This window comes from Heloderma suspectum, chromosome 10, assembly GCF_057233095.1.
Source record: "Heloderma suspectum isolate Gila_16-S chromosome 10, 16-S_ref, whole genome shotgun sequence".
NCBI classification, from domain to species: Eukaryota; Metazoa; Chordata; class Lepidosauria; order Squamata; family Helodermatidae; genus Heloderma; species Heloderma suspectum.
This window is the reverse complement of record NC_139467.1, coordinates 8404989-8415000: the sequence shown is the minus strand read 5'-3', so window position 1 is coordinate 8415000 and position 10012 is coordinate 8404989. Positions and strand designations below refer to the sequence as shown.

The 10012-nt window shown below is 51.4% G+C and overlaps 1 protein-coding gene and 1 pseudogene across 7 annotated transcripts in view; both read left to right on the top strand.

Moving 5' to 3' along the window:
* The window catches only part of LOC146337596 (2-oxoisovalerate dehydrogenase subunit alpha, mitochondrial-like), a 6867-nt pseudogene extending 5254 nt beyond the window's left edge, over positions 1-1613 (top strand).
* Positions 1614-5749: 4136 nt separating this feature from the next.
* Positions 5750-10012, top strand: part of LOC146337595 (2-oxoisovalerate dehydrogenase subunit alpha, mitochondrial) — a 13398-nt gene continuing 9135 nt past the window's right edge. For 4 of the 7 annotated variants that reach the window (XM_084814949.1, XM_084814951.1, XM_084814948.1 and 1 more), the window contains exon 1: positions 6132-6261. In XM_084814949.1, the coding sequence (XP_084671075.1) occupies positions 6151-6261 (111 nt within the window). In that variant the 5' untranslated portion in view covers positions 6132-6150. Of the gene's footprint in view, positions 5879-6131; positions 6262-6379; positions 6651-10012 lie in introns of those variants that run through there. The other 3 variants (XM_084814953.1, XM_084814952.1, XM_084814954.1) reach the window with 3 other exon arrangements.

Sequence of the window (10012 nt, the reverse complement as noted above, 5' to 3'; positions counted from 1 at the left end):
TCCCTGTTTTGGGCTGGCTCACAACCAGTGGAGGCTGGTGGCTCCAATGTCAGTTGGGCAGTGAATCTGCTCTGGGCTGCAGTCAAAACTCAAAGGAGCTATGCATGGTGCTGAACTTGTTTTGAAGGTAGGGGGTCACCTCCCTGGACAGCTCCTTTAGAGTTCTGACTGGTTCTGAATTAAACCCAGAGCAGATTCACAATTCCACTGACATCAGAGCCCGCAGCTTCCACTGCTCACAACCCAGTAGGTCCTCCACTTTATTAATGGTAAAAATTGGCTAAAACAACTGTTTGTGTGAATATATGGTCACGAGTTCTCTGGGCATCATCCACTTCCCGTTTCCTATTCTCACTCCCTCTCGCCTCACCTTGGCAGCTGCTGGCTCAGCCTATGCCTTCAAGAGGGAGAACGCCAGCCGGATTGTGATCTGCTACTTTGGGGAGGGTGCAGCCAGTGAGGGTGATGCCCATGCAGGCTTCAACTTTGCTGCCACTCTTGAGTGCCCCATCATTTTCTTCTGCCGGAACAACAGCTACTCCACCTCCACTCAAACAACCGAGCGGTACTTGGGCGATGGAATTGGTAAGAGGCTTGGGTCAGGGAGAGGACAGGAGGGGGTGTTCCAAGGGGCTTAATCCCAGGTAAGTGGGTGAAGGATTGCATAGAGCATAGAAGCAGTGCAGATTGTACACCTGTGAGCCCAGGATTTACAAAGTTTCATTCTATAACCATGGGTATGTATACACATACTTTTTAAAAATTATTTTTAGGTTTTCTCTTGTTTTATACACTATTCTATAAGCTTTGCTGAAGGGCAATGTAGAAATACTTTAAATAAAAATAACTGTTTTAGCATGAGCACATATGCAGAGACTGTCAAAGGTGGATTCCAAGAATGTCCGTATGTCCTTCCCATCTGCAGCTGCCTGGGATCCTGGTTACGGCATCCCCTCAATCTGAGTGGATGGCAATGATGTCTTTGCGGTGTACAACGCCACCAAGGAGGCCTGACGCCGGGCTGTTGCAGAGAACCAGCCATTTCTCATTGAAGCCATGACCTACAGGCGAGTATGGAGCTGAAAGGTGGAAATGGAACACAAACCTGAGAGCAGTGGCTCTGTGTAGAACTGGCATAGTACCGGGTTGGGACTAAAGATCTTGCTTGAATAATTGGTTGCTTGTTCTCTTCTCAGGACTGGGCACCACAGCTCATGTGATGACAGCTCTGTTTACCGCTCCATGGAGGAAGTGAACTATTGGGAGAAACATGACAATCCCATCTCTAGTCTCCATCAGTATATGGTGGGTCAAAACTGGTGGGATGAGGAGGAGAAGAGCTGGCGCAAGAGATCCTGCAAGAAGGTAAGTGGTCTGGATGTATCCCAAAAAACAAACCAGGGGAAGAAGCATGTATTGTGTCAAAGAAACACAAGAGATTTTCTCAAGCTTCCATTGAGGAAGCTGAGCACAAGCTGAAGCCCAAGAGTCAGTTCCTCTTCTCTGATGTCTACTCTGAGATGCCCAGGCACATCCAGAAGCAGCAGGAATCCCTGGAGCATCACCTCAAGCAATATGGCGAACATTATCCCCTGGACCACTATGAGAAATGACCTGCTGTCCAGGAATAGGGCCTCTCTGCTGCCCCTCTCCAAATAACTAGGGTCTGTAGGTTCAAACTGATTTGTAGACAGAAGGTGATTTCCTGTCCATTGCAACCACGGCCTTGTCACTATGGTGATTATTCGAAAAAGAAAGCTCAGTTGCTAAGAGGTCCCCACTGGGGAAGCTGCTGCTGAGGACTTGGAAGGTACAATTGTGGTGGCTGAGTGGGAGACGACAGCTTGTGTCCTCTCCCAGGAGAGAATCCATTCCATCTTTGGAAAGTGCCTCTCGGAGGAGGCCTGACAAATTATCCCTTTTAGGGAAGTGTACGTCAACCTGAAACTTGTCTGTAGGTAACTCATGAAAACACTAAAAGGGGGATGGATTTCCAAGGGGTTTTCTTGGGATTTGGGGGCTTTTAGCAGCTGGGGAAATGTCTGTATAGACTGGCTTCAGCGGTGAATTAGATTGGTCCTGGGAGCAAAGAATAGCTTCACTGTGTTTTGGCCCGAGCCCTTTCCCTGATTCAAGGCCATGTATTTCTAGCACCTTTGCATTGGGTGGGGTGGGGGGATCAGACCTCTCTTGGTCTGTTACACTTAATCAAAACTAAAAGTGAGGGGTATATTGTGTCTTTGGAGAGTAATGGGTGTATTTGGGCTTGTCTAGACCTACATATGGATGACAATGTAGCAAGTAGGAAAATTAATTAAAAAAGCAGTATGGGCATTTGCCTCTCCATGTTATCTCCTACTTGATCAGTGAATTTCTAGCCTGAGGTGTTACACATTTTGTTCCCAGAATGGGTGGAAGTCGGACGCAGTCATTCAGGAAGAAGGAACTCTGCACATGCTCAGAGATGCTCTGTCATTGTTTCACAGGAATTAGATTTTCCACCCTGAATTGAAATCAGTTCCGGGGCTAACCATGGTGACTCTTTGTTTGAACCATTAAGAGACTGACCATGGAGCAAAGCTGGGTTCTTCTTCTCATCTCACCCCTGAAATTAGATATGGTGGGGCATATTCCACAATTGCACTGCACAACGTGGAAATAGGTATTGGGTGTTGAATCCAGCATTCTGGAAATTGTAGGGGGAAATCCTTAAATGTTTGAATTGGGGACCACTATCCTTGCTTGCTTCTTCTTTGTGTATTACCTTACAGCTCTTATATGGGAGGAGACTTGGAAGATTCCTTGTACGTTTGCCTTCTGACCTGGAACCCAAACCTACCCACTTAATTTCATTTATCATCACACTTTCCAGAGCCAAAAGGACAAACTACTTTTCAGTTTTAAATTTTAACTCTGAAAAGCAACTCTCCGCCACACCATAGTTTTGGTACCACTGCCTTAGTGAAAAAGAGTCAAGTGCTAGATTCGGGGAACAGCTGGTCCAGTGCATGAAAGGAGACAAGGACAAACACATTCCAAATAGCAGCAATAAGGAAATGCAAACCATTGAGGATATCAGTGATAGAATCCAATACACGCTGCACCTGAGATATGTTTTATTTTGTCTGTACATCATTCCAGTGTGGGGGGAAAAGAGCTTCCCCCACTATTTAAATAGGTTACGCTGAAAGATCTGAGCCCTCTTCAAAGTCTGTGAAAGATGCAGCCGAGAAGGAAGTTGTTGTTGTTGTTGTTCAGTCGTTAAGTCGTGTCCGACTCTTTGTGACCCCATGGACCAGAGCACGCCAGGCCTTCCTGTCCTCTGCTCTCTCCTGGAGTGTGCTCAAGTCCATCTTCATTGCCTCTGTGATGCTATCTAGCCATCTCATTCTCTGCCATCCCCTTCTCCTTTTGCCTTCAATCTTTCCCAGCATCAGAGTCTTTTCCAGTGAGTTTTCTCTTCGCATTAGGTGGCCAAAATATTTGAGCTTCAGCTTCAGTATCTGTCCTTTCGAGAAGGAAGTAACAACCAGCAATTTTGGAGAGTACCTGTGTGTTTTTTCTTACCATTGGTGCTGTACACTTTTCTTACAGCATATTTAAACACTTCGTTGTTGTTGTTCAGTCCTTCAGTCGTCTCCGACTCTTCGTGACCCCATGGACCAGAGCACGCCAGGCCTTCCTGTCCTCCGCTCTCTCCCGGAGCGTGCTCAAGTCCATCTTCATTGCATCGCTGATGCTATCTAGCCATCTCATCCTCTGCCATCCCCTTCTCCTTTTGCCTTCAATCTTTCCCAGCATCAGGGTCTTTTCCAGAGAGTTTTCTCTTCGCATTAGGTGGCCAAAATATTTGAGCTTCAGCTTTAGTATCTGTCCTTCCAATGAGCAGTCAGGGTTGATTTCCTTTAGGATGGACTGATTTGACCTCCTTGCAGTCCAGGGGACTCGTAAGAGTCTTCACCAGCACCACAGTTCAAAAGCATCAGTTCTTCGGCGCTCAGCCTTCCTTATAGTCCAGCTCTCACAGCCATACGTTGCTACTGGGAAAACCATAGCTTTGATTATACAAACCTTTGTCGGAAAGGTGATGTCTCTGCTTCTTACTATGCTGTCCAGGTGTGCCATAGCTTTCCTCCCAAGGAGCAAGCATCTTTTAATTTCATGGCTACAGTCACCGTCAGCAGTGATCTTGGAGCCCAAGAAAAAAAATCTGTCACTGCTTCCATTTCTTCCCCTTCTATGTGCCAGGAAGTGATGGGGCCAGATGCCATGATCTGAGTTTTTTTAATGTTGAGTTTCAAACCAGCTTTTGCACTCTCCTCTTTCACCCTCAACAAGAGGCTCTTTAGATCCTCTTTGCTTTCTGCCATTAGGGTGGTATCGTCTGCATATCGGAGGTTGTTGATAATTCTCCCAGCAATCTTAATTCCGACCTGTGATTCATCCAACCTGGCGTTTCTCATGATGTACTCTACATATAAGTTAAATAAGCAGGGCGACAATATACAGCCTTGTTGTACTCCTTTCCCAATTTTGAACCAATCGGTTGTTCCATGTCTGGTTCTTACTGTTGCTTCTTGACCCTCATACAGGTGTCTCAGGAGACAGATAAGGTGGTCTGGTACTCCCATCACTTTCAGAATTTGCCAGAGTTTGTTGTGATCCACACAATCAAAGGCTTTAGCGTAGTCAATGAAGCAGAAATAGACGTTTTTCTGGAATTCTCTTGCTTTCTCCATGATCCAGCGAAAGTTGGCGATTTGATCTCTAGTTCCTCTGCCTCTTCGAAACCCAGACAGTACTTCCAGTAGTTCTTGGTTCGCATACTGCTGAAGCCTAGCTTGTAGGATTTTGAGCATCACCTTGCTGGCATGTGAAATGAGCGCAATTGTACGGTAGTTTGAACACTCTTTGGCGTTGCCCTTCTTTGGAATTGGAATGTAAACTGACCTTTTCCAGTCTTGTGGCCACTGCTGAGGGTTCCAAATTTGTTGGCATATTGAGTGCAGCACTTTAACAGCATCATCTTTTAGGATTTTAAATAGCTCGGCTGGAATACTGTCATCTCTGCTAGCTTTGTTGTTAGTAATGCTTCCTAAGGCCCACTTGACTTCACTCTCTAGGATGTCCGGCTCAAGTTCAGTGACCGTACTATCATGGCTATCAGGGACATTCAGATCTTTCCTGTAGAGTTCTTCTGTGTATTCTTGTCACCTCTTCTTAATCTCATCTGCTTCTGTTAGGTCCCTGCCTTCTTTGTCCTTTATCATGCCCGTCTTTGCACAAAACGTTCCCTCGAGATCTCCGATTTCCTTGAAGAGATCTCTAGTCTTTCCCATTCTGTTGTTTTCCTCGATTTCTTTGCATTGTTCATTGAAGAAGGCCTTCTTGTCTCTCTATTTAAACACTAGGTGGTCACTAAGGCTGCAGGTGCAGACTTGTTTCCTTGACTCCTTTGTTTACCAAGTGGTGGAAAACGCTTGTGGAGAATACATATAGGGTGCAATCCTACGAATGTGTAGGCAGCCAAATTTCCTCCGACTCCCAGCATTCCCCAGGGAAATTCTAGGAGTTGTAGGGCTTTTTTTTCTGGCAGAATATGCATAGGGTTTCACCCTTAGGGCACAATCCTATGCATATTTAGGCCGACAAAACTCTCCAGCCAGCCATACCAGGAGCTGTATGGCTTTTTTCGGTCTACACGTGCACAGGATTGCGCCCCTAAAGAACCCAGGCACTCCAAGCCCTTGGTAGCGTTGATTAGACAGACACGCAAACGCCACCGTCTCCCTAACCCACCTCACAGGGGTGTTGCCAGGATGAAATTCCGGGGCTGCGGGCGGACCTTGCATCCCACCGGGAGCAACGTGAAGAGGAGGTGGGACGCGAATGTCAGGGAATGCTTCGGAAGAGCGGGGAATGAAGAAGCGCGAGCTGCAAGGAAAGCGCGGGAGAGCGCGGAGCGGGGCCGAGCCCAGTGCTCCCGCTGCCGCCGTCCCCGATGGGGCGTTGCGGGGCGCGGGGCCACACGCTGCGGGGAGGGGGGCGGGGCGGTGCCCCTCGCCACGCCGCCCCTCAGATTCAGGGCGCGGCCTGGCCTGGGGCAGCTCCCGCCCCGAGCTTCGCTGCTCGGCTCTGGAGCCGCGCAAAATGGCGGCGGCGGCGGCGGCGGCTCGAGCGGGGCTGCGGCCCTTGCGGAGGCTGGTGCCGGGCCGCCCGCCGCTGCCCGGGCGGACGGCGACACGGGGGCTCCGCGCCGGAGTGAGTCAGCCGGGGCCAGAGACTGACAGAGGGGCCGGGGGGGCGTGAGGCGGATGACCGGGGGGTCCCCCATGGGTAGGGGGGTGCTTCGAAGTCTGTGCGAGGCAGCCCCTCCTCCACCGCCTCCAGTACCGGGGCGTCGCGGTGGGAAGTTGCCTCAGGAAAGGGAGCCGCGACGGCCCCCGCCTCCCCCTGGGATCTCCGAAGCGATACCGCGAGTGGGGCGCCCCCTCCCGGCTCTGAAGGGGCGCCCGGAAAAGACGGGGGCGCGGGGAGGTTTGGCGGGGGAGTCTCGAGGGGCGGCGGCCTCCTCCCCGGCGCGCGTAGCATAGGCGCGGGGGGCCTGAGGCGGGCGTGCGGCGGCTGCGGGGTCTCCTAGGCCGGCTGAGGTAGCCTTCCTTCCGGGGGGCTGTTAAGTGCCTGGGAGGGGGGACGGCGCGAGTACTTGGCTCGGAGACCCCTTTGTCTGCGGAGTAGGGGGTATGTTGTGGGGGGGTGAATGAAAAGCCACTCTGGAGTAGTGTCTAGCGGTTAAAGCCAGGGAAATTTCTTCTCGGTCATCCCAGAGTGCAGGACACGGAATAATGGGCCCAAGTTACAGGAAGCCAGACTCCTGGCTGAACACCAGGAAAGGCGGCCTGACTGTTAGAGCAGTACGACAGTGGGGCCGATGACCTAGGGAGGCGGCGGGCTCTCCCGCACTGGAGGCGTTCAAGGCGAGGCTGGACAGCCACCTGTCAGGGATGCTCCGATTTGGATTCCCGCGCTGAGCAGGGGGTTGGACTGGATGGCCTTGTGGGCCCCTTCCAGCCCTACTATTCTATGATTCTAATTTGGATTCCCGCGCTGAGCAGGGGGTTGGACTGGATGGCCTTGTGGGCCCCTTCCAGCCCTACTATTCTATGATTCTAATTTGGATTCCCGCGCTGAGCAGGGGGTTGGACTGGATGGCCTTGTGGGCCCCTTCCAGCCCTACTATTCTATGATTCTAATTTGGATTCCTGCGCTGAGCAGGGGGTTGGACTGGATGGCCTTGTGGGCCCCTTCCAGCCCTACTATTCTATGATTCTAATTTGGATTCCTGCGCTGAGCAGGGGGTTGGACTGGATGGCCTTGTGGGCCCCTTCCAGCCCTACTATTCTATGATTCTAATTTGGATTCCTGCGCTGAGCAGGGGGTTGGACTGGATGGCCTTGTGGGCCCCTTCCAGCCCTACTATTCTATGATTCTAATTTGGATTCCTGCGCTGAGCAGGGGGTTGGACTGGATGGCCTTGTGGGCCCCTTCCAGCCCTACTATTCTATGATTCTAATTTGGATTCCCGCGCTGAGCAGGGGGTTGGACTGGATGGCCTTGTGGGCCCCTTCCAGCCCTACTATTCTATGATTCTAATTTGGATTCCTGCGCTGAGCAGGGGGTTGGACTGGATGGCCTTGTGGGCCCCTTCCAGCCCTACTATTCTATGATTCTAATTTGGATTCCTGCGCTGAGCAGGGGGTTGGACTGGATGGCCTTGTGGGCCCCTTCCAGCCCTACTATTCTATGATTCTAATTTGGATTCCTGCGCTGAGCAGGGGGTTGGACTGGATGGCCTTGTGGGCCCCTTCCAGCCCTACTATTCTATGATTCTAATTTGGATTCCTGCGCTGAGCAGGGGGTTGGACTGGATGGCCTTGTGGGCCCCTTCCAGCCCTACTATTCTATGATTCTAATTTGGATTCCCGCGCTGAGCAGGGGGTTGGACTGGATGGCCTTGTGGGCCCCTTCCAGCCCTACTATTCTATGATTCTAATTTGGATTCCCGCGCTGAGCAGGGGGTTGGACTGGATGGCCTTGTGGGCCCCTTCCAGCCCTACTATTCTATGATTCTAATTTGGATTCCTGCGCTGAGCAGGGGGTTGGACTGGATGGCCTTGTGGGCCCCTTCCAGCCCTACTATTCTATGATTCTAATTTGGATTCCTGCGCTGAGCAGGGGGTTGGACTGGATGGCCTTGTGGGCCCCTTCCAGCCCTACTATTCTATGATTCTAATTTGGATTCCTGCGCTGAGCAGGGGGTTGGACTGGATGGCCTTGTGGGCCCCTTCCAGCCCTACTATTCTATGATTCTAATTTGGATTCCTGCGCTGAGCAGGGGGTTGGACTGGATGGCCTTGTGGGCCCCTTCCAGCCCTACTATTCTATGATTCTAATTTGGATTCCTGCGCTGAGCAGGGGGTTGGACTGGATGGCCTTGTGGGCCCCTTCCAGCCCTACTATTCTATGATTCTAATTTGGATTCCTGCGCTGAGCAGGGGGTTGGACTGGATGGCCTTGTGGGCCCCTTCCAGCCCTACTATTCTATGATTCTAATTTGGATTCCTGCGCTGAGCAGGGGGTTGGACTGGATGGCCTTGTGGGCCCCTTCCAGCCCTACTATTCTATGATTCTAATTTGGATTCCTGCGCTGAGCAGGGGGTTGGACTGGATGGCCTTGTGGGCCCCTTCCAGCCCTACTATTCTATGATTCTAATTTGGATTCCTGCGCTGAGCAGGGGGTTGGACTGGATGGCCTTGTGGGCCCCTTCCAGCCCTACTATTCTATGATTCTAATTTGGATTCCTGCGCTGAGCAGGGGGTTGGACTGGATGGCCTTGTGGGCCCCTTCCAGCCCTACTATTCTATGATTCTAATTTGGATTCCTGCGCTGAGCAGGGGGTTGGACTGGATGGCCTTGTGGGCCCCTTCCAGCCCTACTATTCTATGATTCTAATTTGGATTCCTGCGCTGAGCAGGGGGTTGGACTGGATGGCCTTGTGGGCCCCTTCCAGCCCTACTATTCTATGATTCTAATTTGGATTCCTGCGCTGAGCAGGGGGTTGGACTGGATGGCCTTGTGGGCCCCTTCCAGCCCTACTATTCTATGATTCTAATTTGGATTCCTGCGCTGAGCAGGGGGTTGGACTGGATGGCCTTGTGGGCCCCTTCCAGCCCTACTATTCTATGATTCTAATTTGGATTCCTGCGCTGAGCAGGGGGTTGGACTGGATGGCCTTGTGGGCCCCTTCCAGCCCTACTATTCTATGATTCTAATTTGGATTCCTGCGCTGAGCAGGGGGTTGGACTGGATGGCCTTGTGGGCCCCTTCCAGCCCTACTATTCTATGATTCTAATTTGGATTCCTGCGCTGAGCAGGGGGTTGGACTGGATGGCCTTGTGGGCCCCTTCCAGCCCTACTATTCTATGATTCTAATTTGGATTCCTGCGCTGAGCAGGGGGTTGGACTGGATGGCCTTGTGGGCCCCTTCCAGCCCTACTATTCTATGATTCTAATTTGGATTCCTGCGCTGAGCAGGGGGTTGGACTGGATGGCCTTGTGGGCCCCTTCCAGCCCTACTATTCTATGATTCTAATTTGGATTCCTGCGCTGAGCAGGGGGTTGGACTGGATGGCCTTGTGGGCCCCTTCCAGCCCTACTATTCTATGATTCTAATTTGGATTCCTGCGCTGAGCAGGGGGTTGGACTGGATGGCCTTGTGGGCCCCTTCCAGCCCTACTATTCTATGATTCTAATTTGGATTCCTGCGCTGAGCAGGGGGTTGGACTGGGTGGCCTTGTGGGCACCTTCCAGCCCTACTATGATTCTAATTTCTGGAAGCTAGGATGCCTGGGTTCTATTTATTTATTATGTCTTTACCACAGCCTTCCTCCAAGGGCACCATAAAGTGTCCCCACCGTTTCTCATCTTCGCAACCATCCTGCGCTTGGGTTG